Genomic DNA, 24,876 nt, shown 5'->3' with positions numbered 1-24,876 from the left:
AATCATAAATATACATGCACCCAGTACAGGACCACCCAGATACGTAAGGCAAGTTCTTAATGACTTATAAAGAGACTTAGACTCCCACACAACAATAGTGGGAGACTTTAACATCACATTGTCAATATTAGACAGATCAACAAGACAAAATTAACAAGGATATCCAGGACTTGAACTCAGACCTGGAACAAGTAAACTAAATAAACATTTATAGAACTCTCTACCCCAAATCCACAAAACATATATTCTTATCAGTACCACATCACACCTACTCTAAAAGTGACTACATAATTGGAAATAAATCACTCCTCAGTAATTGCGTAGCATTTCACAGGTTTAAATGAAATATTGGTTGGCTGCTTGTTGTTATTTTCCTCCATTATTCCTTCCTGTCTCCATTGTTAAGCACAATTATTGGCATAAAAGAGGTTTTCAATACCCATTTTTAGACTGCATTCTAGCCTGGGCAATAAAGCAAGACTCCTTTTCTCTCTCCCTCTTTCTCTTCCTCTTTCTCTCTTTCATTCTGTTCTTTCTTTCTTCTTTCTTTTTTTCTCTCTCCCCCCCTCCAAAAAAAAGAGAGAGAGCTAGAGTGGCATACTGGTATTGAACAAAATGTAAGACAAAAAAATGTTTCTAAAGGAAGACATTACATAATAAAAGCATACTTTAATCCAGAAAATGTAAAAATTATAAATATATGGACCAAAAATCTTAGCCCTAAGGTATATGAAGCAAAAATGAAAATAATTGAAAGGAGGAAAAAAACAAAACAAAACAAAAAAAACACCCCTGGATAGAGATTTAAGATGCTAATGAGACATGCCATGTATGTACTAGCATGCCCAATAATAGCACATGTGCATGCAGGGGACCACCCAGAACATGAATAATCATGAATAATGATTCCCCCCTTTATGAATAATCATGTAAGACTCCCATAAAGGGAGACTCTCTAGACAAAAAAAAAAAAAAAAAAAAAAAAAAAAGACAAAGCCATTCAATGTTTACTTACCTGGAATAGAAAATTATGTAATTCTTTTTTGCTAACCTGAATTTACTTTGCAAATTATTGATTGTCTTTAAGAAATAGACTCTTATCGTAGAATTACATCCCAAGGAAACCTTGGATTGATTTTTTCTTTCGAAATGTCCTCTTGATTCTGCCCATTCTATAGCTTGCTCTCCATTATGCATTTTGTAAGCTGTGATAAAGTTAAGTGGTGCTTAGAGCAGGCATCCCCAAACTGCGGCCCCCTGAGGCCATTTATCCGGCCCCCCCGCCGTACTTCGGGAAGGGGCACCTCTTTCATTGGTGGTCAGTGAGAGGAGCACAGTATGTGGTGGCCCTCCAACGGTCTGAGGGACAGTGAACTGGCCCCCTGTGTAAAAAGTTTGGGGACACCTGACTTAGAGGCTTTATTGCTTCATTATTGGTTTCACATGCACCAGTGTAAGCCTTAGTTTTCACATTACTATTTTGAGTAGATTACTTCTTTATTTGCTCAAGCCATAGCAGACTATAAATTAATATAGGATGGCAGGAATTATTTAATATGTAGATATAAAAAGAGAGGAGATGAATCCAAGATGGTGATGAGATGCAGCTGCAGTCCGTGGCACTCACAGAGAGGAATGAAAAGAGCAAGTGAGTTCAGCACCTTCAACTGACATACTCAGATTTTCACATTGGGACTGACTAGGCAAACAATCCATAAAGAATGAAGAAAAGCAGGGATAGGGGGCAGTGCCCCACCTGGGAACAACATGGAGCCAAAGGAACCCCTACTCCCATCCAGGGGAAGCCATGAGCGATTGTACAACTTCACCTGAGAAACCATACTTTTCCCATGGATCTTTGCAACCCATGTATCAGATCCCTTCATCAGCCCATGCCACCAGGGCCGTGGGTCCAAGACACAGAGCTATGTGGAGTCTCAGCAGAGCAACCACTCAGGCACACACAGACCCAAGAGTTTTACATACTCTGGCCCTGGGATCCCTGGCAAGACAAGAAGTCTGTTTGTACATATTCCTAGGAAAGGGGCTGAAGTCAGGGACCCTAACAGCATCATTCTGTGGGCCCCACTTCCCTGGTACCTAACAAGCTAAGACCCACTGGCTTAGGATGCCAGCCAGCCAATGGCAATGGTTGGAGTCCACTTTAGATGGGTCCAAGATTGTCCATCTTTGCAATTCAGTCAACACACTTGCTCCAGCCTGCCAGCTTTGGAGAATACAGGCATTCTGGACAAGGACGGGTCCCCCACCTCCAGGGCAGTATATTAGCTCTACCAGAAAGCAGCCAGACTGCTTCTTTGGGTGGGTCCCTGATCCCATTCCTCCTGACTAGGTAAGTCCTCCCAATAGGGGTCTCTAGCCACCTCCTCCAGGTGGGTGTAGGCCAGTAACAGGTCAGTAACCCCGTTGGATGGAGCTTCTAGAGGAAGGAGCTGGCTGCCATCTTTGCTGTTTCACAGTGTTCACTGGTGATACCTCCAAGTATGGGAGAAACTGAGGCAGCTGGCATCTAAAACGGACCTCCAGCAAACTGCAACAGCCCTACAGTAGAATGGCCTGATTGTTAAAAAGAAAAACAAAACAGCAACAGCATTAACAAAAAAGTACCCACAAGAACCTCATTAAGAAGTTAGCGTTAGGGTTAGGGTTAGAGACCTGAAAGATCAAAGGTAGATAAGGCTATAAAGATGAGACCGAATCAATGCAAAAATGCTGAAAATTGAAAAAGCCAGAGTACCTTTTCTCCTCCAAATGATTGCAACACCTCTCCAGCAAGGGCACAGAACTGGCTGAGGCTAAAATGCCTGAATTGCCAGAAGTAGGCTTCAGAAAGTGGGTAATAATGAACTTTGCTAAGCTAAAGAAGCATCTTGTAATCTAATGCAAAGAAGCTAAGAAATGTGATAAAACTACAGGAGCTGATAGCCATAATAGCCAGTGTAAAGAGGAACATCACCAACTTAATGGAGCTGAAAAACAACACAAGAACTTCATAGTGCAATCACAAATATCAATAGCAGAATAGACCAAGCAGAGGAAAGAAACTGAGAGCGTGAAGACTCTTTCTGAATTAAGATAGGCAGATAAGAATAGACCCCCCCAAAAATGAAAAGAATGAACAAAACCTCCAAGAGACATGGGATTTTGTAAAGAGACCAAACCTACAACTGATTGGGGTACCTGAAAGAGATGGGGAGAATGGAACAAAGTTGGAAAACATACTTTAGGATATTCAGGAGAACCTTTTCAGCTTAGCAAGATAGGCCAACATTCAAATTCAGGAAATGTAATTAACCCTAGTAAGATTCTCTGTGAGAGGATCAACCTCAAGACACGTAATCATCAGATTCTCCAGGTTGAAATGAAAGAAAAAATGTTAAGGGCAGCCAGAGAGAAAGGCCAGGTCACCTACAAAGGGAAACCCATCAGACTAACAGCAGACCTCTCAGCAGAAACCCTACAAGCCAGAAGAGATTGAGTGCCAATACTCAACATTCTTAAAGAAAATAATTTCCAACCCAGAATATTATATCCAGCCAAACTAAACTTTATAAGCGAAGGAGAAATAAGATTCTTTTCCAGCAAGCAAATGCTTAGGGAATTTGTCACCAACAGGCCTGCCGTGCAAGAGCTCTTGAAGGAAGCATTAAATATGGAAAGGCAAAACCACTCCCAGCCACTACAAAAACAATGAAATACATAGACCAGTGATACGATGAAGCAACCACATAAGCAAGTCTGTAGAAACGAGCTAACATCATGATAACAGGATCAAATTCACACATAACAATAGTAAACATAAATGGGCTAAATGCCCCAGTTAAGAGGCACAGAATGGGCTGGGCATGGTGGCTCACACCAGTAATCCCAGCACTTTGCGAGGCTGAGGTGGGAGGATCACCTGAGGTCAAGAGTTCAATACCGGCCTGGCTAACATGGTGAAACCCTGTCTGTACTAAAAATACAAAAATTTAGTCAGGTGTGGTGGTGCATGCCTATAATCCCGGTTACTCAGAAGGCTGAGGCGGTAGAATTACTTGAACCTGGGAGGTGGAAGTTGCAGTGAGCTGAGATTGTGCCATCACGAACTCCAGCTTGGGCAACAATAGCAAAACTATCTAAACAAAAAAAAAAAAAAAAGCACAGAATGGCAAGCTGGATAAAGAGCCAAGACCCATCCATATGCTGTCTTCAAGAGACCCATCTCATGTGCAAAGACACACATGGGCTCAAAATAAAGGCTTGGAAGAAAATTTACCAAGCAACTGGAAAACAGAAAAAAGCAGGGGTTGCAATCGTAATTTCTGACAAGAGACTTTAAACAAAGATCGAAAAAGAAAAGGTACTACATATGGTAGAGGGTTCAATTTAACAAGAAGAGCTAACTATTCTGTGTAGATATGTACCCAGTACAGGAGCACCCAGATTCACAAAGCAAGTTCTTAGAGATCCACAAAGAGAGTCCCACACAATAATAGTGGGAGACTTTAACATCCCATTGACAATATTAGATCATCAAGACAGAAAATTAACGAAGATATTCAGGACCTGAGCTCAGCTCTGGATCAAATGGACCTGATAGATCTCTACAGAACTCTCCACCCAAATTCAACATAATATACATTCTTCTCATTGCCACTTGGCACTTACTCTAAAATTGAACACATAATTGAAGTAAAAACATTCCTCAGCAAATGCAGAAGAACTGAAATCATAACAGTCTGTCAGACCACAGATCAGTCAAATTAGAACTCAGGTTTGGGAAATTCACTCAAAACCACATAACTACATGGAAATTGAACAACCTGCTCTTGAATGACTCTTGGGTAAATAATGAAACTAATGAGAACAAAGACAACATACCAGAATCTCTACGATGCAGCTAAAGCAATGTTAAGAGAGAAATTTATAGCACTAAATACAAGAAGGACCTCAAGTTAACAATCTAACATCTCTACTAAAAATACTAGAGAACCAAGAACAAAAGAAAATCCCAAAGCTAGCAAAAGACAAGGAACAACCAAGATCAGAGCTGAACTGAAGGAGATAGAGACAAAAGAAAAACCCTTAAAAAAAATCAACGAATCCAGGATCTGATTTTTTTGAAAAAATAAAATAGGCCACTAGCGAGATTAATAAAGAAGAGAGAAGAATTAAATACAATCAGAAATAAGGGGGTTATCACCACTCACCCCACAGAAATACAAGCAACCGTCAGAGAATACTATAAACACCTCCGTGCACATAAACTAGAAAATCTAGAAGAAATGGATAAATTCCTGTAAATATACACCTTCCCAAGATTGAACCAGGAAGAAATTGAATCTCTGAATAGACCAGTAATGAGTTCTGAAATTAAGGCAATAATAAATAGCCTTCCAAAAAAATAAAAATAAAAATCCAGAACCAGATGGATTCACAGCTGAGTTCTACCAGAGGTACAAAGAAGAGCTAGTACCATTTCTACTGAAACTGTTCTAAAATATTGAAAAGGAAGGACTCCTTCCTAACTTGTTCTATGAAGCCAACATCATCCTGATACCAAAACCTGACAGACATAGAACAAAAAAAGAAAACTTCAGGCCAATATCCTTGAGGAACGTCGATGCAAAAATCCTCAATAAAATACCAGCAAACCAAATCCAGCAGCAGATCAAAAAGCTTATCCAACAGGATCAAGTTGATTTTATCCTCGGGAGGCAACTTCAGCCAAGTCTTAGGATATAAAATGGCACATGTTTACCTATGTAATAAGCCTGCACATCCTGCACATGTACCCCATACTTAAACATTGGAGGGAAAAAAAAAGTAAAAAGGTATTTCTTTTGTTACTATATACTAAATATGCCTGCATGTACTATTGGTTAATATTTTCTATTGTCTAATAATCTACAGGTGTCTGTAGTTAAAGTTGAGTCATAGTGGGACTTGGGAAGTGGTGGGTAGCCAGTAACCTGACTTTTCTCACCCTTAAAAATAACATGTGTTTTGTCCTTGTTACCACGTAATGTGCACAATGATAGGGAGACCATTGTCGGCACTCCAGGAGGGACATGCTGCGCGCTGCTCCACATTAACTGTGCTGGCTGATCCTGCGTGTGGTCATGTGATGCAGCTCTACCTTCTCAATGACTGTGCAGGTGACTGTCACAGCACTCCAGGAGGGACATGCTGCCCACTGCTCCACATTAACTGTGCTTGCTAATCCTGTGTGTGGTCATGTGGCGCAGCTCTACCTTCTCGGTGACTGTGCAGGTGAATGTCAGTTATTTAAATTCACTTCAAGCAGAAAAAGGCCAGGAACCCAGAAAAGTAACTTCACATCCCGATTTTTATAAACCTGAGGCAAAACAAGCATCAGGAGGAAAATTTCCACTTTACCTTTTTTCTATTAATAAAGACCTTTTAAATGAAATCTCTTTAGTGCAAATTGGCATGAGCAGACTTGGTAACTTATCTTTAAAAGAGATGTTTAAATTGGAACTTTTTAAAACTAGGAAACAACAAATTGACAAATCAGTGATACTAGAGTAAGAAGATCCTGTGTTATAACTAAGGGATAATTAATAAGGCTAGAAGGATACATTTATAGAAATATTACAGTTTTACATAGTTAAGCCTAAATTAGATGTTTTGATGTGTAATATGGGGTAGAATTGCATCTGATTCAGTGCATGAAAATGACAGAGAAACTAAAGACATTAGTCTCTCGGTATATGTGGGGGATTGGTCCCAGGACACCCAGGTATGCCAAAATTCACGCATACTCAAGTCCTGAAGTCAGCCCGTGGAGCCCACGTTTTTGAAAAGTCAGCCCTCTGTATATTTGGGTTTTATGGCCTGTGAATACTGTATTTTTTCCATTTGCATTTGGTTGAAAAAAAATCCACATATAAGTGAACCCACGCAATTCAAACCTATATTGTTCAGAGGTCAGCTGTACTCTCATTTGGTCTGACCTCTCAGTTAACAACAGCCACAAATGATTTTATTAAAGACTCTTCTGAGAATATCCTCTGGAAAGGTAAGTTTACATCATAGAAATGGACCTATTTTATGTTCCTTTTATTCCAGGGTAACGCCTACTTGGAATAAAAGTAGACTAGAATAGTGACATGGTCAGTAAGAGCATCAGCAGGTCTCAGCGGCAGTCAGCAACCCCATCCCTGCAGAAGCAAATGCCAACATCCTCCAGGGGAGCACAGGAGTCTTTCTGATTTATGGTGCGGTCGTTTTTATTGCAAATAGTCATATTAGCCATTTTTAATATTCAAGAACAATCAGTGAAATTGTAATTGATGGGTTTGCTGTTGGTTTTCCTGTTACTTTTTCCTCAAGCCTTCACTTGCCACAGAAGGTGCTCTTCTGTGAGACGCAGCTCTTGTGGTCTTAGGATGCTGTGGAATCGTTCAGTCAGCAGGCATGTTCTGCTTTTGTCTGGGTAGCAGAACTTGGTGGCTAGGAGAGGAATGTCCCGACCTCATCACGGTGTTGGGCAGGTGAAGGGATGGCAAGCACTGTCTGCTGTTGATGAGGCCCGAACCATCCACATCCTCCTCTTTCTTCATGCCCTCTCCTTATCTCCATCATCTCCACACACAAGGATTCTCACTCTGTCCCTTGCTGTCTGTTGTTCCTCTGTACCTCCTTCCTCTTCTCTCTTGTGTTGTGTCTTTTGATTCCACAGAGGATTGGTGGGGTCTCATATTGTGGGTTCTGATTTACTGTCAACTGGGATCCGAGGACACAGGTTTCCTCTGGGTTGCCAAAAGTGGATGGTGACTGCAGCTCAGCCCAGCTGTGGATGTGCTCTCTCTCTCTCTCTCTCTCTCTCTCTCTCTCTGAAAACCTCTGTTTGCTCTGTGCAGTTTGTGCCAAACATGATCATCTGTCTGGCTCTAAGACTTGATCTTGGTTGGCACCTCATGATTATTCCCAGATGTTCTGGAGACTTTTACCTTGTTGGAGTCTAGCCCGACTAGGAATTCAGGCTCCCCTTCTAGCTAGGCTGTGAGTTGGGTGCACAACTGAGGACACCAGAGAGAGAGCTTCACAGCCAGGAGCCAGGGATGGTGTGGGTGTGAAGAGGCTGTGCTCTTCCACCTGCCCACTGCCTGAGGTCTGATGCACCATTGCGCACCTGTGCATGTGCCTGTTTGTGCACCTGTGTGTGTACCTGTGTGTGCATCTTTGTGTGTGCATGTGTGCCTGTGTTTGCATGCATGTCTGTGAGTCCGTCTGTGTGTGTGCTTGTGTGTCTGTGAGTCCACCTGTGCATGTGTGTCTGTGCATGTGTGTGTGCCCGTGTGTGCTTGTGCCTCTGTGTGCACCTTTGTGTGTGCATGTGCCTGTGTTTGTGCGTGTGCACCTGTGCGTGTGCCTTTGTGTACATGTGTGTGCCTGTGCGTGTCTGTGCGTGTGCCTGTACATGCCTGCATATGTTTCTGTGTGAATGTTTGCACTGTACACACACTCGTATTTAGTAACTGAGATCAATTTGTAAGAAAATGTTTTAAATTCTCCTGTAGCTTAACACTGGCCTTTCTCTGTCCTTTTCAGGTGGACACTCTTTGCCTAGAGGATTTGCATGCATTTATTGCACAGGCCTTGTGCCTCCAAGGAAAATCCACCTCGCAGCTTGTTAATTTACAGGTAAAGACATGACCAATTAGTTGTCACTGTCCAGAAGACAGCTGTGCAGTCCAGCCTTCTCTTCTCCATTATGGTTGCAGTTTTACAGAAAGGATCAGGAAGGCACTTTAGTCAGGATCTTTTCATGATACAGTAGTTTGTCTTTGTCTCTTTAAGGGTTTTGGGATAAGCAGCCAGACGAGATACTAATAGGTGCTGCCTCAATTCCAGTTTTGCGCAACTTGCAATTCTCAAATCTGCCTTTTTAGTCTCATGATTTGATGAGAATAGCTCATGTAGTTCTCTATAAACATTATTAATTTCTGGTGTTAGCAGTTTGGGCCCTCTCCTGGCCTACCTCCCAGATGGCTGGTGGCTCAAGGGTGGGGCCACCTGGCACCTTCCTGGATCCCCTCCTGACGCCTTGCCTGTAGCAAGTGTTCAGTAAAGAACTTCTGTGAAGGAGAGGATGCACCTCACCTAGGAGATGCGCAGCCTCTGTTTGTATTCGAACGTGCCATCCAGGAGTGCTTATTTCTTTAATTTCACAGAATGGTCCAATCACAGCTAAGTTCCACAGCTCTTCTCTGTGGCTGCACCCTTGTGGATCTGGGCACTAGGTATTCTTTCCTGTTAGAAAATCCCAAGGTCAGGTCAGCTGTGGATAGAAGCTTAAGATTCTGCTTCTGGTGCCATCTGATCGTTATTATTGGTTTATCTGTGGCTGCAATTTAGTTGCATTCAATTTTACTTGTTTTTCTAATTTTAAAAAAATAAGTTTCATTTATAAATGACTTTTACTCAAACCTCACAAGTTAAGCCAGGTGCAGTGGCTCATGCCTGTAATCCCAGCAGTTTGAGAGGCCAAGGTGGGTGGATCACTTGAGGTCAGAAATTCCATACCATTCCTGGACAACATGGTGAGACGTCATCTCTACTAAAAATAGAAAAATTAGCTGGGCATGATGGTGCACACCTGTAATCCCAGCTATTTGGGAGGCTGAGGTAATAGAATCGCTTGAAACCAGGAGGTGGAGGTTGCAGTGAGCCGAGATTGCACTGTTGCACTCTATCCTGAGCAACAAGAGTGAAACTCTGTCTCAAAAACAACAAAAAAAACCTCACAATTTTTCTGTGTGTGTGATAAGGCTCACTTTGTTGCCCAGGCTGGAGTGCAATGGCTCTGCCACTGTTCACTGCAACCTCTGCCTCATAGGCTCAAATGAGCCTCCACCTCAGCCTCCTAAGTAGCTGGGACCAGGCATGTGCCACCCTGGCTAATTTGTGTGTGTATGTGCATGTGTGTGTGTGTGGAGATGATGTCTCATTATGTTGCCCAGGCTGGTCTCAAACTGGTCCTGGGCTCAAGCCATCCTCCCACTTTGGCTTCCCAAAGTGCTGGGATTATAAGTATGAGCCACCATACCTGGCCACAACTTTTATATACTAGGTTTAGTTCATAAACTGATTCTCATAGCATAGCAGTCCAACTAAATGAACAATGCCAGATTTTTTTTGTATTAGAAATTTCATAGCATCATTATCCAAAAAGTGGCTTTTTCCCCCTTCTATTAAACAAAAACAAGTTTTAAAATGTTAATTTTAAGTTATCAGTAGGTTCATGTGCATTCTTCATGCTGAGCTGCAGCCCTGGCCTCCCTCCTGGAACCTGGCTGTGGCTGCCATTGGTTGTGGGCGTCCATAGCAGCTGCTGAGCCATTTCCATTATAGTCTGGGAGCCTCACCTGCTTCCCTCTTCCCTGTCAGTAGAATTAAACAACAGGTCAGAAGAATCATAGACAGGAACCCTGGGGTCCTGTTCTCTGGTCCTAGGCCTTGTGGGCAACACAGCGCTGGAGTCTGAGTCACACAGATGAGGGAGCTGGGTCTGCCCTTCGCCAGTTGTGGGATCTTGAGCAGGTTTTTAAGGACACACAGCAAGTAACCAAACTTCTCTGTGCCTCAGTTTCCTCTCATTTGTAAAATGAAGAAACCAGGATTTAAATGCAGCAGAATATGTCCTGTTCTTGTTTTTTGTAGGCATTTAGTGCATTCGATCTTCATATTCGCATGGCATGGACTTGCCCACATTTACCATGTCGTAATTGGCAAAGATGAAGTAGAACCAGGCTCTTGACACCTTGTCCAGGGTTCTTGCCATGTTGCTGTTTTCGATGAGAAAGACATTATTAAACAAAGATTTATGGCAGCCACAGCCACAGCCAGGGCCCAGGAGGGAGGCCAGGGCTGCAGCTCAGCATGAAGAATGCACATGAACCTACTGATAACTTAAAATTAACATTTTAAAATTTGTTTTTGTTTAATGGAAGGGGGGAAAAGCCACTTTTGGGATAATGATGCTATGAAATTTCTAATACAAAAAAAAATCTGGCATTGTTCCTTTAGTTGGACTGCTATGCTATGAGAATCAGTTTATGAACTAAACATGGAGAAAAAGGTTGGCTTTAAAAGCACTCCGATTAGTATACAGCCATCAACAGAGGCTGCGTCCCCTTAACCATCCACTCAGCAGCGTTGCTGTATACCAACATAGCAGAGACTTGTCCCATGGTTCTAGTTCATTTCTGTTAAAAATGGGATGTGCCAGTTATTATTAGTCATTGGCTCCTTCTGAGAATTGTGACTGGGCAGCTTGTGCTTCCAGTGATCCCTGAGGTCACTTAGGAAAATGTTTCTAACAAACCATGGCACTAAGAACAGAATGTGAGTTTCATTGTCTTCTCACCAGCCAAGGACTGCCTTGACATCCTAGGTGGGGCATGGTCACTACTCAGCAGCCCTTCTTGGCTCCCTCCTGTGACAGGTGGAGATGTGGTTTGGGGAGGGAGTCGGGTCCAGGTGCAGCCTCCCCATAGCCTCTGACTCCATTCTGACTGTGAGAACGCATTGCAGTGTGAGTTAGCTGTGGCTTGTCTCAGTAATGAGCTAATTGAGCCACAGAGGTGTGTGCCCTGGTGTCACTAGCCACTGTTGGGTAGGTCGCTTTTTTGGCAGTGGGTGGGTCACTGATGCTCATAGGGAATTTTGAAACACTCTGTTAGTTTTTTACTCAACATTACTTTGCTACTCAAATAGCTCAAATATAGCCTTGAAACTATATATATATATTTACATATGTATTAATTTAAGCGACTGGATTATATGTGTACAGGTGCACAGTACATATTTATTTATACACGCATTCATTTAAAGACATAGAAATGCACTGTATATGAAATGAAGGAATACAAGAACCTTTAACCTACAATAATTTTATAAGTAAAGAAGAAATAAGGAAAGCAGTATTATTCACAGTTTAAGAAAACGAAAGCATGACTTTTAAAAGTAATGGACAAAGGGTAGTTGTGCACATGACAAGAGGACAGGCCTATGAGACAGAAATGATGGGCAGGAGACTGGTATTTTCTGGATACAAGGTCAGGCCTGTCAGACAGAAATGATGGGCAGGAGACTGGTATTTTCTGGATATCAAGGTCAGGCCTGTGAGACAGAAATGATAGACAGGAGGCTGCTGTTTACTGGGTACTGAGGTCAGGTCTGTGAGAATTGATGGCCGTTGTTTTCACTTGGGAGTCAGCTCTCTGAGTTATGTGTTTGCCAGTTTTCCTATTCATGTCTGGTAACTTTCAGTGTGAGTTTTTAGTATGTGGTTCTAGAGAACATGCCTGCTCAATTGAACTTTGAATAGGACATGCGATCCATCCTATATAGTTTGTACAACCCATGTGAACATACATACACGTATAGACAGAGGAAGGTAGAGACAGGACAGAAGATGACATAAACTCTGGCGCCCTCCGCACCCTGTTTATTGATGTCACAGGAGGAATATTTCTGTGGACACTGAAGGTAATGGGTCACTCTCCTATTACTGTCCAACTGGTGCCCTTGGGGGCCTGGACTCCAGAATCCTGGTTCAGGCTTCTGTCTGCAGTCAGTGGGCATACCATGTACTGTCTAGGAATGTGAAAAGAGGTATAATTACCTACCTGCCTCTCCCCTAGTGTTCTGTAAGAATCTGATACCTGCCAAGATCATTTTGTAAAGTCCTCTGTAGAACACAAGATGCTATGGTTGTCTTTATTCTATCGCTGAGCAGTGTGGAGTGTATACTAGGTATACTCCTGTGGGGCCAGGCCCTGTGTGTGCACCCACATAGTGTGCTCTCAGAAGTCATTTTGCTCTCATTCCAGGGTGCAATAATGATTTGTTTTCTTGGCGGTTTTTTGTGTTTGTTTTATCTTGTTTTGAGACAAGGTCTGGCTCCGTTGCCCAGGCTGGAGTACAGCGGCTCACTGCAGTCTCCGCCTTCCAGGCGCAAGCCACCCTCCCACCTCAGTCTTCCTACTAGTTGGGACTGCAGGCATGCACCAGCATGCCTGGCTAATTTTTGTATATATATATATTTTTGAAAGATGGGGTCTTGCTGTGTTGCCAAGGCTGGTCTCAAACTCCTGAACTCAAGCAATTCTCCCGCCTCAGCTTCCCAAAGTGCTGGGATTATAGGCAGGAACCACCACCCCAGCAATGATAATTTTATAAATGAGCTCTTGCTCTTTTTGGAGAAAAAGCAGAGAAATTCCTCTACCTTTCTTTGCCCCATCAGTTTATCTTTGCCATGTCGGGGCTCTGAAACCCACAAAACCATCACCCCTCCTCCTGCAGGTTTTGTCTCCAGCCTGGTCTCCAGGTGGAGGCTCTGACTGTTAGGAAATTCTGGCTTCATCGCCTACACACTGAGAGCTCCATGAGCTGGTGCCTCAGCCACCTTTCCTACTGCCTCACAGCTGCTCATTGGGAAGTCCTTGGTCATGTTTTGGTTGGGAAATTAAAAGATGTGAACTGATGAAAGAAAATTTTACTATAAAATTCAAGTCATGCCACATTAGAAAGTGGTCTGTGGTAGCATTGTATTTAATTCTACAGGACTTGTTAAGATTCCCCTGCATGTGGCTGCCGTGTGCTCACTGCTGTCCCTTGTGTGTATGGCGAATGCAGCAAGTCACATCTGTGTCAGCAGCATCGTGCCTGCCTTCCACAGCACAGCGTGGCCTGGGGCATGCTGGGGTACTCGGGAAAACAGAAAGCTGTATGTGTTGTGTTTGTTAACATCCAGCATGGTGACTGATTGTTGTCTATGCCAGTAGCAGCTTTTAGTTAAAATACAGGCCCCAGGTAAGGGCCTGAAGCCCCAGATTTTACTTTATTTTGATTACAGGATCGTAACAGTAAAGTAATTCTGGGTCTCTGTTTTCTTGGTAATCACTGTGCTGTGATCGTGTGTGCACCAGCTAAACATAGCATTCCCACAGTGAGATTATATCAAGAAAGCACTTATTAAACATAATAGTTTTGTTTTGTTTTGTTGAGACAGAGTCTCACCCTGTCACCCAGGTTAGAGTACAATGGCCTGAACTCAGCTCACTGCAACCTCGGCTTCTGATTCTTATGCCTCACCCTCCTGAGTAGCTGGGATTACAGGAACGCACCACCACGCCCAGCTAATTTTTTTATTTTTTTATTTTTTATTTTTATTTATTTATTTTTTTTGAGACAGAGTTTTGCTCTTGTTACCCAGGCTGGAGTGCAATGGCACGATCTCGGCTCACTGCAACCTCTGCCTCCTGGGTTCAGACAATTCTCCTGCCTCAGCCTCCTGAGTAGCTGGGATTACAGGCACGCGCCACCATGCCCAGCTAATTTTTTGTATTTTTAGTAGAGACGGGGTTTCACCATATTGACCAGGATGGTTTCGATCTCTTGACCTCGTGATCCACCCGCCTCGGCCTCCCAAAATGCTGGGATTACAGGCTTGAGCCACCGCGCCCAGCCAATTTTTTAATTTTTAATAGAGATGGGGTTTTACCATTGTTGGCCAGGCTGGTCTGGAACTCCTGACCTTCAGTGATCAGACCACATTGGTCTCCCAAAGTGCTGGGATTATAGACCTGAGCGACTGTGCCCAGCTAAAACATAATTTTTAAAAAATGTGTTTTGCTGGATCTCTATGATGTGAGTTAAAACATCTATCTTTTAATTTTAACTTCATGCTTTTAATAGTCTGTAAATCTTCATAAACTCCTTGTGCTGCATGTACATTTTAAACTTTTGTACTTTAATAATTGAAGTTGTAAAGCTCCCAGGAATAATGTGGAAGATCACTTAAATGAGTCAACTGGATCATTCATTACATATTTACAGCGCCCTCTTAGCCCTGGGACTCCTGCCCCCACAGCTGCCTGGGGAGTTTATGGCTTGAATCATCCCTCCAGCTCTCTATCTTCTTTTCCTCATCTCTCGCTTTAACTTCATTATTTTCACTGGCCCTGGCCCCTTGCTGAAAACCTCAGGTGTCTCCCAATTGGGGGAAAAAATTCTCTTACAGCAAGGCTTCCATTCCCTGTTTCCCTTCTGCAGTCCTCAGAGGCCGGCTCCAGGATGTGGCTGCATGCTGGTGATTTGTGCTCCATGTCCTCTTGTTCAGTCACTAAGAGAGACGCCTGCCCCTTCCATTGCATGAAGTCACTGAAGCAAAGGCTGAAAAATGCCCAACTTACATGTGCAGGGACTCTGAGTCTCCTCCACCTTCTCTGACCTCTCTCCTCCTTTGAGTCTGCGGTGTCCCTTTTACTGATCTTTGTTCAACAGCACCTTTCACACTGTGGGTCTTGTGAAACCACATGCCGAGTCACTATCCTAGAGTCCTGGCCAGGTTGGTCTCATCTATGTTCTGAGAGGGACTCGTGGGTGAGAAGCCAGAGTGTCCCACGTAGGGTTTTCGGTTTCCCTCCTCTCCTAGACTAAGCCCCCTTTGAGGAAAGGGACAGTGTTCTTGCTCCACTTTATTTTCCAGTACCCAGCATCCTGCCAACATTGATTAACTTGATTAAATTGATACCTGCAGTTTAAAATATACATGAGCATTTGCTGAGATGGGTAGAGTCTGTCTGATTTAGCCAAGTGTTTGTGCAAATACAAAGCAGGTGTCTAGACAAAGCCCCATCTCTGCAGAGCTCCCTCTGACATCTCTCTCTGGGGTTCCCTACAGTTCTGGTTTCAAGAGCTGATGGGCAACTTGGGACAGGGATGCCTGGGGGCCCTTCAGAGGCTGGTCCTGCTGAAATACAGATGCTGGCATGCCTTTCCTTCCTCCCCACAATCATCCCCTTCAGATAACTGATGACATTTTCATTTCTCATTGCTCTGTTATCTGGAAATGCTATGAGCTTATAGATTGCAATGGTGAGACCTACAGTTGATAATGCTAAAAGCCCTTTTGCACATGTGCATATAGATGACCCTGGAGTGATTTTCATGCACTTGATTGCCTCCTGGGTTGAAAAGCAAAGCTAGGGCTCTGGAGTTGACAACATCAGAATGAGGGGAGGAGAGGATGGGGCAGAGTGCAGAAGAGGAGGGAGGAGAGGGTGTGCTGTACCTGGGCAGGTACTCCTGCTGTAACCCCCATCAGGCTGAGCACCAGGCCATCTCCTGTCTCCTGCAGCTCCCTCCTGGCACCTTACCCATGTTGAATTGAATATGTATGTGTGTGTGTGTAAAGCTGGTCAGACTCTTTATGGAGAAGCTATAAAACTCACCAGTAGACATGGAAAATAAAATACTTCTGTGCCGTTGAATCTCCAAATTATATTTTTATCTTGCTACAAATTAAAGTTAATGAAACTTTAAATGATACTCTCACTTTGTCAAAAGCTTCAACCAGGGGTTATCAAACTACCACCCACAGGCCACATCCCACCACCAGCATGTAGTGGGGCCTGTGAGTTAAGGATGGTGTTTATGTTTCTAAATATTCCATGATGTGAAAATTACATGAAATGTAAATTTCTATGTCCAAAATGGTTTTTTTGGCACATAGCCATGCTCAGTCATTTACAGCTGCCTTTTCACTGCAGTAGCAGAGTTGAATGGCTGTGAGGGATACCATATGGCCCACAAAGCCAAAAGTGTTTCCATCCAGCTCTTTCTGGAAGAGCATGCCGACCCTCAGCTGGAGCCAGCCGGTTAGTCTGCGGGGACGGATCGCAGGACAGGGATCCTTATACCTTTGTCTCCATGCCTCTCCTGCAGCCAGGTCTGCACACACAGTGACAATAATAGTCCCATGCATGAATGTAGCAGGTTGTAAAGAAATTACAGGGCTTCAGTAGTTTTCATGTCATTCCTTTGAGTTAATTGAGTCCTATCTTATTGTTAGAAAAATAAAGATATAAAGAATTACATGTCTTGGCGCTGGTCCTTATAAAGGAGCTGAAGTGAGGATATAAAGTCCCTGACTCTTGGTTCCACCTCCACCTAATTCTCCTACAGAGACCCTTGCCATGATACAGCCTGGATTTGAGAGTCTGTAGGGGTCGGGGTGTGGCTGACTCACATGGATCTCCTCTCACCTGTTAGGATGCCTTACAAGCATCAGGTGCTTTTTTAAGATTAAGTAATGTTTTCAGTTGACACATCATAATTGTGCATATTTACGGGGTATAGTGTGATGTTTCAATACTCATATATGTTGTGTGATTTAATATTGAAGTGGCATGTTGCCTATTGGTTCAGAGCAACAGTGGTACCTTAGAGATAGTTCAGTCAAGCACTTTGTCTTCTAGACCAGAGTCTTAGGCTCAGAGAAGTGGAACAGTTTGCTTCAGGTCAAGGTACTAGTGCGTGTCCAAGCTGATCAAGAAGCCAGGGTTCCGAGTTCTACCGGGTACTCCCATTGCTCCTGTGTTCTCACTAGACAGTAAGATGCCTTTAAAGTGATAAGCAGGTATGCCATGTGTCAAAAGCAGATTTGGAAACCTTCCCATAAAAGATCTTTACTTGGTGCTGCTCTTGGTGAATTCTTTCCCAATCAAATACTTTCTGTGGACAGAATTAAAATGCTTTGAAGACATAATGAGATCAAGCCCTTAAAATGGTGCTTTACTGATTAAATCCCTAAGACAACCACAAAAACAAAGAATTGTGTAATATGTTTTCCAGGAAATATTCATAAAAATGCTTTTACTTCCCTACACAAGTTCACAGAAGAAATAAAATTTTTAAAGAAGGAAAAATGCTTTCATTATTAGGCACTCAATAAAAATTTAATGAATGAGTGAATAGTAGATTATTAGTCAGTTTGAGTTGCCATAATAAAATACCACAAACTAGGTGACCTAAAACCACAAACACTTCTTTCTCACTGTTTTCGAAACTTGATGTTGAAAATCGAGGTGCCAGCAGCTCTGCTGTCTGAGGAGGGCTCCCTCCTGGTTTGCAGATAGCCGGTTTCTCGCTGTGTTCTCACAGAGAAGAGAGCAAGCTTACTCCTGTCTCATGAGAGCACTCATCCTCTTTCATAGGGCCCCTCCCTCATGATCCAATCAGCTCTGATAGACCCCACTCCAGATATGATCCCACTGCTGATTTACCTTTCAGCTTAAGAAATTTTGGAAGAATGTATTTGTCCATAGCAGTAGAAATAGGAATTTTTGAAAGTTTTACTGGACTTTTCAAAGTGAAATGTAAACATTGGTGCCCCAGCCACCTGAGGGTTCATCACCCTTCTGGCAGGTAAGGCAAAGGACCCCATTTCTTTCTTTCTTTCTTTTTTTTTTTTTAAATAATCAAGATAGAACTCAACTGGCCATTTTATAAAATTCTGTTTTTTCTCCATAATTTTTTTTATTGCCTTTTAACTTTTGGGGTACATGTGAAGAACATGCAAGATTGTTGCATAGGTACACACATGGCAGTGTGATTTACTGCCTTCCTCCCCATCACCTATATCTGGCATTTCTCCCCATGCTATCTCTCCTCAACTCCCCACCTCCTGCTGTCCCTCCCTTATTATCCCCCGACAGACCCCAGTGTGTGATGCTCCCCTCCCTGTGTCCATATGTTCTCATTGTTCAACACCCGCCTGTGAGTGAGATCATGCGGTGTTTGATTTTCTGTTATTGTGTCAGTTTGCTAAAATGATGGTTTCCAGGTTCATCCATGTCCCTACACAGGACATGAACTCATCGTTTTTGATGGCTGCATAATATTCCATGGTGTATATGTGCTACATTTTCGCTGTACAGTCTGTCATTGTTGGGCATTTGGTTTGGTTCCAGGTCTTTGCTATTGTAAACAGTGCTGCAGTGAACATTTGTGTGCATGTGTGCTTATAGTAGAAAGATTTATAATCCTTTGGATATATACCCAGTAATGGGATTGCTGGGTCAAATGGAATTTCTACTTCTAGGTCCTTGAGGAATCGCCACACTGTCTTCCACAATGGCTGAACTAATTTACACTCCCACCAACAGTGTAAAAGTGTTCTTATTTCTCCACATCCTCTCCAGCATCTGTTGTCTCCAGGTTTTTTAATGATCACCATTCTAACTGGTGTGAGATGGTATCTCAACGTAGTTTTGATCTGTATTTCTCTAATGACCAGTGGTGATGAGCATTTTTTCATATGTTTGTTGACCTCATGTGTGTCTTCTTTTGTTCATATCCTTTGCCCACTTTTGAATGGGCTTGTTTTTTTCTTGTGAATCTGTTTTAGTTCTTTGTAGATTCTGGATATCAGCCCTTTGTCAGATGGGTAGATTGCAAAAAAATTTTTTCCCATTAGGTTGGTTGCCGATTCTCTCTAATGACTGTTTCTTTTGCCATGCAGAAGCTGTGGAGTTTGATTATGTCCCATTTGTCTATTTTGGCTTTTGTTGCCAAAGCTTTTGGTGTTTTGGTCATGAAGTCCTTGCCTATGCCTATATCCTGAATGGTTTTGCCTAGATTTTCTTCTAGGGTTTTTATGGTGTTAGGTCTTATGTTTAAGTGTTTAATCCATCAGGAGTTAATTTTAGTGTAAGGTGTCAGGAAGGGGTCCAGTTTCTGCTTTCTGCACATGGCTAGCCAGTTTTCCTAACACCACTTATTAAACAGAGAATCCTTTCCCTATTGCTTGCTTTTTTCAGGTTTGTCAAAGATCGGATGGTTGTAGATGTGTTGTGCTGCCTCTGAGGCCTCTATTCTGTTCCATTGGTCTATATCTGTTTTGGTACCAGTACCATGCTGTTTTGGTTACTGTAGCCTTGTATTATCGTTTGAAGTCCGGTAGTGTGATGCCTCCCACTTTGTTCTTTTAGCTTAGAATTGACTTGGCTATGCTGGCTCTCTTTTGGTTCCATATGAACTTTAAGGTGTTTTTTTCCAGTTTTGTGAAGAAGGTTATTGGTAGCTTGATGGGGATAGCATTGAATCTGTAAATTATGTTGGGCAGTATGGCCATTTTCACGATATTGATTCTTCCTAACCATGAACATGGAATGTTTCTCCATCTGTTTGTGTCCTCTCTGATTTTGTTGAGCAGTGGTTTGTAGTTCTCCTTGAAGAGGTCCTTTACGTTCCTTGTTAGTTGTATTCCTAGGTATTTTATTCTCTTTGTAGCAATTGTGAATGGCAGTTCGTTCTTAATTTGGCTCTCTTTAAGTCTGTTACTGGTGTATAGGAATGCTTGTGATTTTTGCACATTGATTTTGTATCCTGAGACTTTGCTGAAGGTGTTTATCAGTTTCAGGAGATTTTGGGCTGAGACGATGGGGTCTTCTAGATATACAATCATGTCATCTGCAAATAGAGACAATTTGACTTTCTCTTTTCCTATTTGAATACCCTTTATTTCTTTATCTTGCCTGATTGCTCTGGCTAGAACTTCCAATACTGTATTGAATAGGAGTGGTGAGACAAAGCATCCTTGTCTAGTGCCAGATTTCAAAGGGAATGCTTCCAGTTTTCGCCCATTCAGTATGATATTGGCTGTTGGTTTGTCATAAATAGCTTTTATTATTTTGAGATACATTCCGTCAATACCTAGTTTATTGAGGGTTTTTAGCATAAAGGCCTGTTGAATTTTGTCAAAGGCGTTCTGTGGATCAATTGAGATAATCATGTGGTTTTTGTCTTTGGTTCTGTTTATGTGGTGAATTACGTTTATAGACTTGTGTATGTTGAACCAGCCTTGCATCCCTGGGATGAAGCCTACTTGATCATGGTGGATAAGCTTTTTGATGCGCTGTTGCAATCAGCTTGCCAGTGTTTTATTGAAGATTTTTGCATCTAATGTTCATCATGGATATTGGCCCGAAGTTTTCTTTTCTTGTTATTCGTCTATTCAGGGTTTCTACTTCTTCCTGGTTTAGGCTTGGGAGGATGCAAGTGTCCCGGAATTTATCCATTTTTTCCAGGTTTACTAATTTATGTGCATAGAGTTGTTTGTAATAATCTCTGATGCTGGTTTGTATTTCTGTGGAATCTGTGGTGATATCCCCTTTATCGTTTTTTATTGCATCTATTTGATTATTCTCTCTTTTCTTTTTTATTAATCTTGCTAGTGGTCTCTCTATTTTGTTGATCTTTTCAAAAAACCAGCTCCTGGATTTATTTATTTTTTTTTTGAAGAGTTTTTTGTGTCTCTGTCTCCTTCAGTTCTGCTCTGATCTTAGTTATTTCTTGTCTTCTGCTAGGTTTTGAGTTTTTTTGATCTTGCTCCTCTAGCTCTTTCAATTTTGATGATAGGGTGTCTATTTTAGATCTCTCCTTGCTTCTCATATGGACATTTATTACTATATATTTTCCTCTAGAGACTACTTTAACTGTTTCCCAGGGATTCTGGCATGTTGTATCTTTGTTCTCGTTGGTTTTGAAGACATCTTTATTTCTGTCTTCATTTCATTGTTTATACAGTCAACATTCAAGAGCCAGTTGTTCAGTTTCCATGAAGCTGTGTGGTTCTGAGTTAGTTTCTGTATTCTGAGTTCTAACTTGATTGCACTGTGGTCTGAGAGACTGTTTGTTATGATTTCCATTCTTTTGCATTTGCTTAGGAGTAATTTACTTCCAATTATGTTGTCAATTATTGATTAGGTCCAATGTGGTGCTGAGAAGAATGTATATTCTGTGGATGTGGGGTGGAGAGTTCTGTAAATGTCTATTAGGTTTGCTTGTTCCAGGTCTGAGTTCAGATCCTGGATATCCTTGTTAATTTTCTGTCTCATTGGTCTGTCTAATATTGACAATGGGGTGTTAAAGTCTCCCACTATTATTGTGTGGGAGTCTAAGTCTCTTTGTAAGTCATTAAGAACTTGCCTTATGTGTCTGGATGCTCCTGTATTGGGTGCATATATAGTTAGGATTGTTAGCTCTTCTTGTTGCATTGATCCTTTTACCATTATGTAATGTCCTTCTTTATTTCTTTTAATCTTTGTTGGTTTAAAGTCTATTTTATCAGAGACGAGAATTGCAACTCCTGCTTTTTTTTGCTCTCCTTTCCTTGGTAAATCTTCTTCCATACCTTTACTTTGAGCCTTTGTGTGTCCTTGCATGTGAGATGGGTTTCCTGGATACAGCACACTGATGAGTTTTGGCTTTTTATCCAATTTGCCAGTCTGTGTCTTTTGATTGAGGCGTTTAGCCCATTTACATTTAGGGTTATTATTGTTATATGTGAATTTGATCCTGCCATTTTGATGCTACCTGGCTGTTTTGCCCGTTCATTGATGCAGTTTCTTCATTGTGTTGATACTCTTTACGATTTGGTATGTTTTTGGAGTAGCTGGTACTCATTGTTCCTTTCTGTGTTTAGTGCCTCTTTCAGGAGCTCTTGTAAAGCAGGCCTGGTGGTGATGAAATCTCTGAGTACTTGATTGTTTGCAAAGGATTTTATTTTTCCTTTATTTATGAAGTTTAGTTTGGCTGGCTATGAAATTCTGGGTTTAATGTTCTTTTCTTTAAGGATGTTGAATATTGGCCCCCACTCTTTTCTGGCTTGTAGGGTTTCTGCTGAGAGATCTGCTGTGAGTCTGATGGGCTTCCCTTTGTGGGTAACCAAATCTTTCTCTCTGGCTGCCCTTAGCATTTTCTACTTCATTTCGACCCTGGTGAATCTGATGATTATGTGTCTTGGGGTTGCTCTTCTTGAAGAATATCTTTGTGGTGGTCTTTGTATTTCCTGGAGTTGAATATTGGCCTGCCTTGCTAGGTTCGGGAAGTTTTCCTGGATAGTATCCTCAAGAGTATTTTCCAGCTTGGATTCATTCTCTCCATCACATTCAGGTATACCTATCAAACATAGATTAGGTCTTTTCGCATAGTCCCGTATTTCTTGGAGACTTTGTTCATTTCTTTTTACCCTTTTTTCTCTAATCTTGCCTTCTCGTTTTATTTCATTGAGTTGATCTTCGACCTCTGATATCCTTTCTTCTGCTTGGTCGATTCGGCTGTTCAAACTTGTGTACGCTTTGCGAAGTTCTCGTGTTTTGTTTTTCAGCATCATCAAGTCACTTACATTCCTCTCTGAGTTGTTTATTCTCAGTAGCATTTCATCAACTCTTTTTTCAAGGTTTTTAGTTTCTTTTCATTGGGTTAGAACATCTTCTTTTACCTCACAGAAGTTTCTTATTACCCACCTTCTGAAGCCTAATTCTGTCAATTCATCACACTCATTCTCCATCCAGCCTTGTTCCCTTCCTGGTGAGGAGTTGTGATTTCTTTTAGGAGGAGAGACGTTCTGGTTATTCATTCAGAGCTGCTGGGAAGATACGTTTAAGTCTGCTGTAGCAGAACTCATAAACCCTCCCCCACCCCTGCCTTTTTTTTCCCAGGTGCTCTGTCCCAGGGAGTTAGGGCTTTATGAGTTTCTGTTGTACTGCTGGCATTTTTCAGGGCTGCCCTGCCCAGCAAGGAGGCAGCCTAGTCACTGTCCGCCTGTAGAGGCTTTGCTGAGCTGCTGTTGGCGCCGCCTAGTTGTCATGTGACCTTCCCTGCAGTCCTGTTTATACTGATGTAGTTAGAACTGCCTCAGTAATGGCGGCCCACCTCTATAATGACGGACTCTGTAATGGCGGGCTGCCTCAGCAATGGTAAACTACCTCTGTAGTGGTGTACTGCCTTGGTAATGGCGGATGCCCCTTCCCCACAGAGCTGGACCGTCCCAGGTTCACCTGTAATTACTGTGAAACTCTCAATCCAGAGCATTTCTGATTGCTGTTTTTTTGTGGGGGTGCAAACAGCTGAGCCTGATCACCTGGCTCTCTGCCTCAGGTCCCCCCTTTTTTCTTTCTTTTTTTAGTTGAACGGTCGACTGTGTCTCAGGTGTTCCCGTCGCCTGTTGAAAAGGCGCTGGAATCTGTGTGATTTCCCATGCAGCGACCCACTGCGCAGGCTGAAACAGCCGCGCTTAGATTCATGTTGCTTTTTGCCCGGGAATCTCCTGACCTGGCTCCCTGTTTCAGTCCCCTTTTTAATCAGATGAATGGGTGTTTACCTCCAATCGCCAGGTAAAGTGGTGCCCGGACCCATGCGTTTTGTATGGAGAACCGCCGCACCAGGGCACCGTCAAAGCAGCCGCAGGGGCCACACCAGCTGCGCTGGCGACCCATGGGGCTTCTTTGCCTGGTAATCTTCTGGTCTGTGGGCAATAAAAATCCATCTGGAAATGCAACATTCCCTCACCCTCCACTCTTTCTCTGGGAGCTGCAATCCTGAGCTGCTCCTAATCGGCCATCTTGGATCCCTCCCCCAGGACCCCATTTCTTTAGGGCTCCCAGTTTTTCTTTGCCCCTGGCTTCCTCTCCCTCTTTGCTGGCTCCAGGAGCTGCTATCCAGTCGTGCTCTGACAGATCTGAGTTCTTTGCAGCTCTTCTGGGGGTTAAACCTAAACTAAGAAGCCAGAACTTGGTAATATTACCCTCTCCAGTTAGCTGTCTGATCTGTACCTGTCTCTATGGGATGTCCCAAATAACTAAAGAGGGTGGGGCAAAGCAGTAAAGAGAGAGAACAGCAGAACTGCAGTCAGCAGTTCAGATGGTATCTCACTGCATTTCTTTTTAAGGACTTGTTTTACTTAACATTCTTTTAAACTTGATTTCTTCCTGTAGCTTTACGCTTATATATACAGTTATTTTTATTCATCATTAAACTCGGGTCTCAGGACGGTTGTGTGTCTCTTAACAGATGAGAGATACTGCAGGAGTATTCTCAGCACGTAGCCTGTGTGCAGACAGGAGTGAGCACTGAGCCACGACCACATGAAGCAAGAAGTGGTGTATATAGACTCCGTATAGATGGATAGACAGACATACATTATTTAGACAAATTCACATAAACTATGCAGTTCTCCCATTTAAGGTGTACAATTTAATGGTTTTTAGTGCA

The 24,876-nt window shown here is 42.5% G+C and overlaps 1 protein-coding gene across 11 annotated transcripts in view; it reads left to right on the top strand.

Annotated features, from left to right (window-relative positions):
• FAM120B (family with sequence similarity 120 member B) overlaps positions 1–24,876 on the top strand; it is a 118,607-nt gene that overhangs the window by 54,469 nt on the left and 39,262 nt on the right. For 10 of the 11 annotated variants that reach the window (XM_074397125.1, XM_074397126.1, XM_074397124.1 and 7 more), the window contains one exon: positions 8,581–8,673. The exons of the other annotated variant lie outside the window; for it this stretch is intronic. In XM_074397125.1, the coding sequence (XP_074253226.1) occupies positions 8,581–8,673 (93 nt within the window). The remainder of the gene's footprint in view (positions 1–8,580; positions 8,674–24,876) is intronic. 11 annotated transcript variants of the gene reach the window in all.

Source organism: Saimiri boliviensis, chromosome 4, assembly GCF_048565385.1.
Source record: "Saimiri boliviensis isolate mSaiBol1 chromosome 4, mSaiBol1.pri, whole genome shotgun sequence".
Classification (NCBI taxonomy): Eukaryota; Metazoa; Chordata; class Mammalia; order Primates; family Cebidae; genus Saimiri; species Saimiri boliviensis.
Note: the sequence above shows the minus strand (reverse complement) of the source record. Positions and strands in the feature narration are given on the sequence as shown.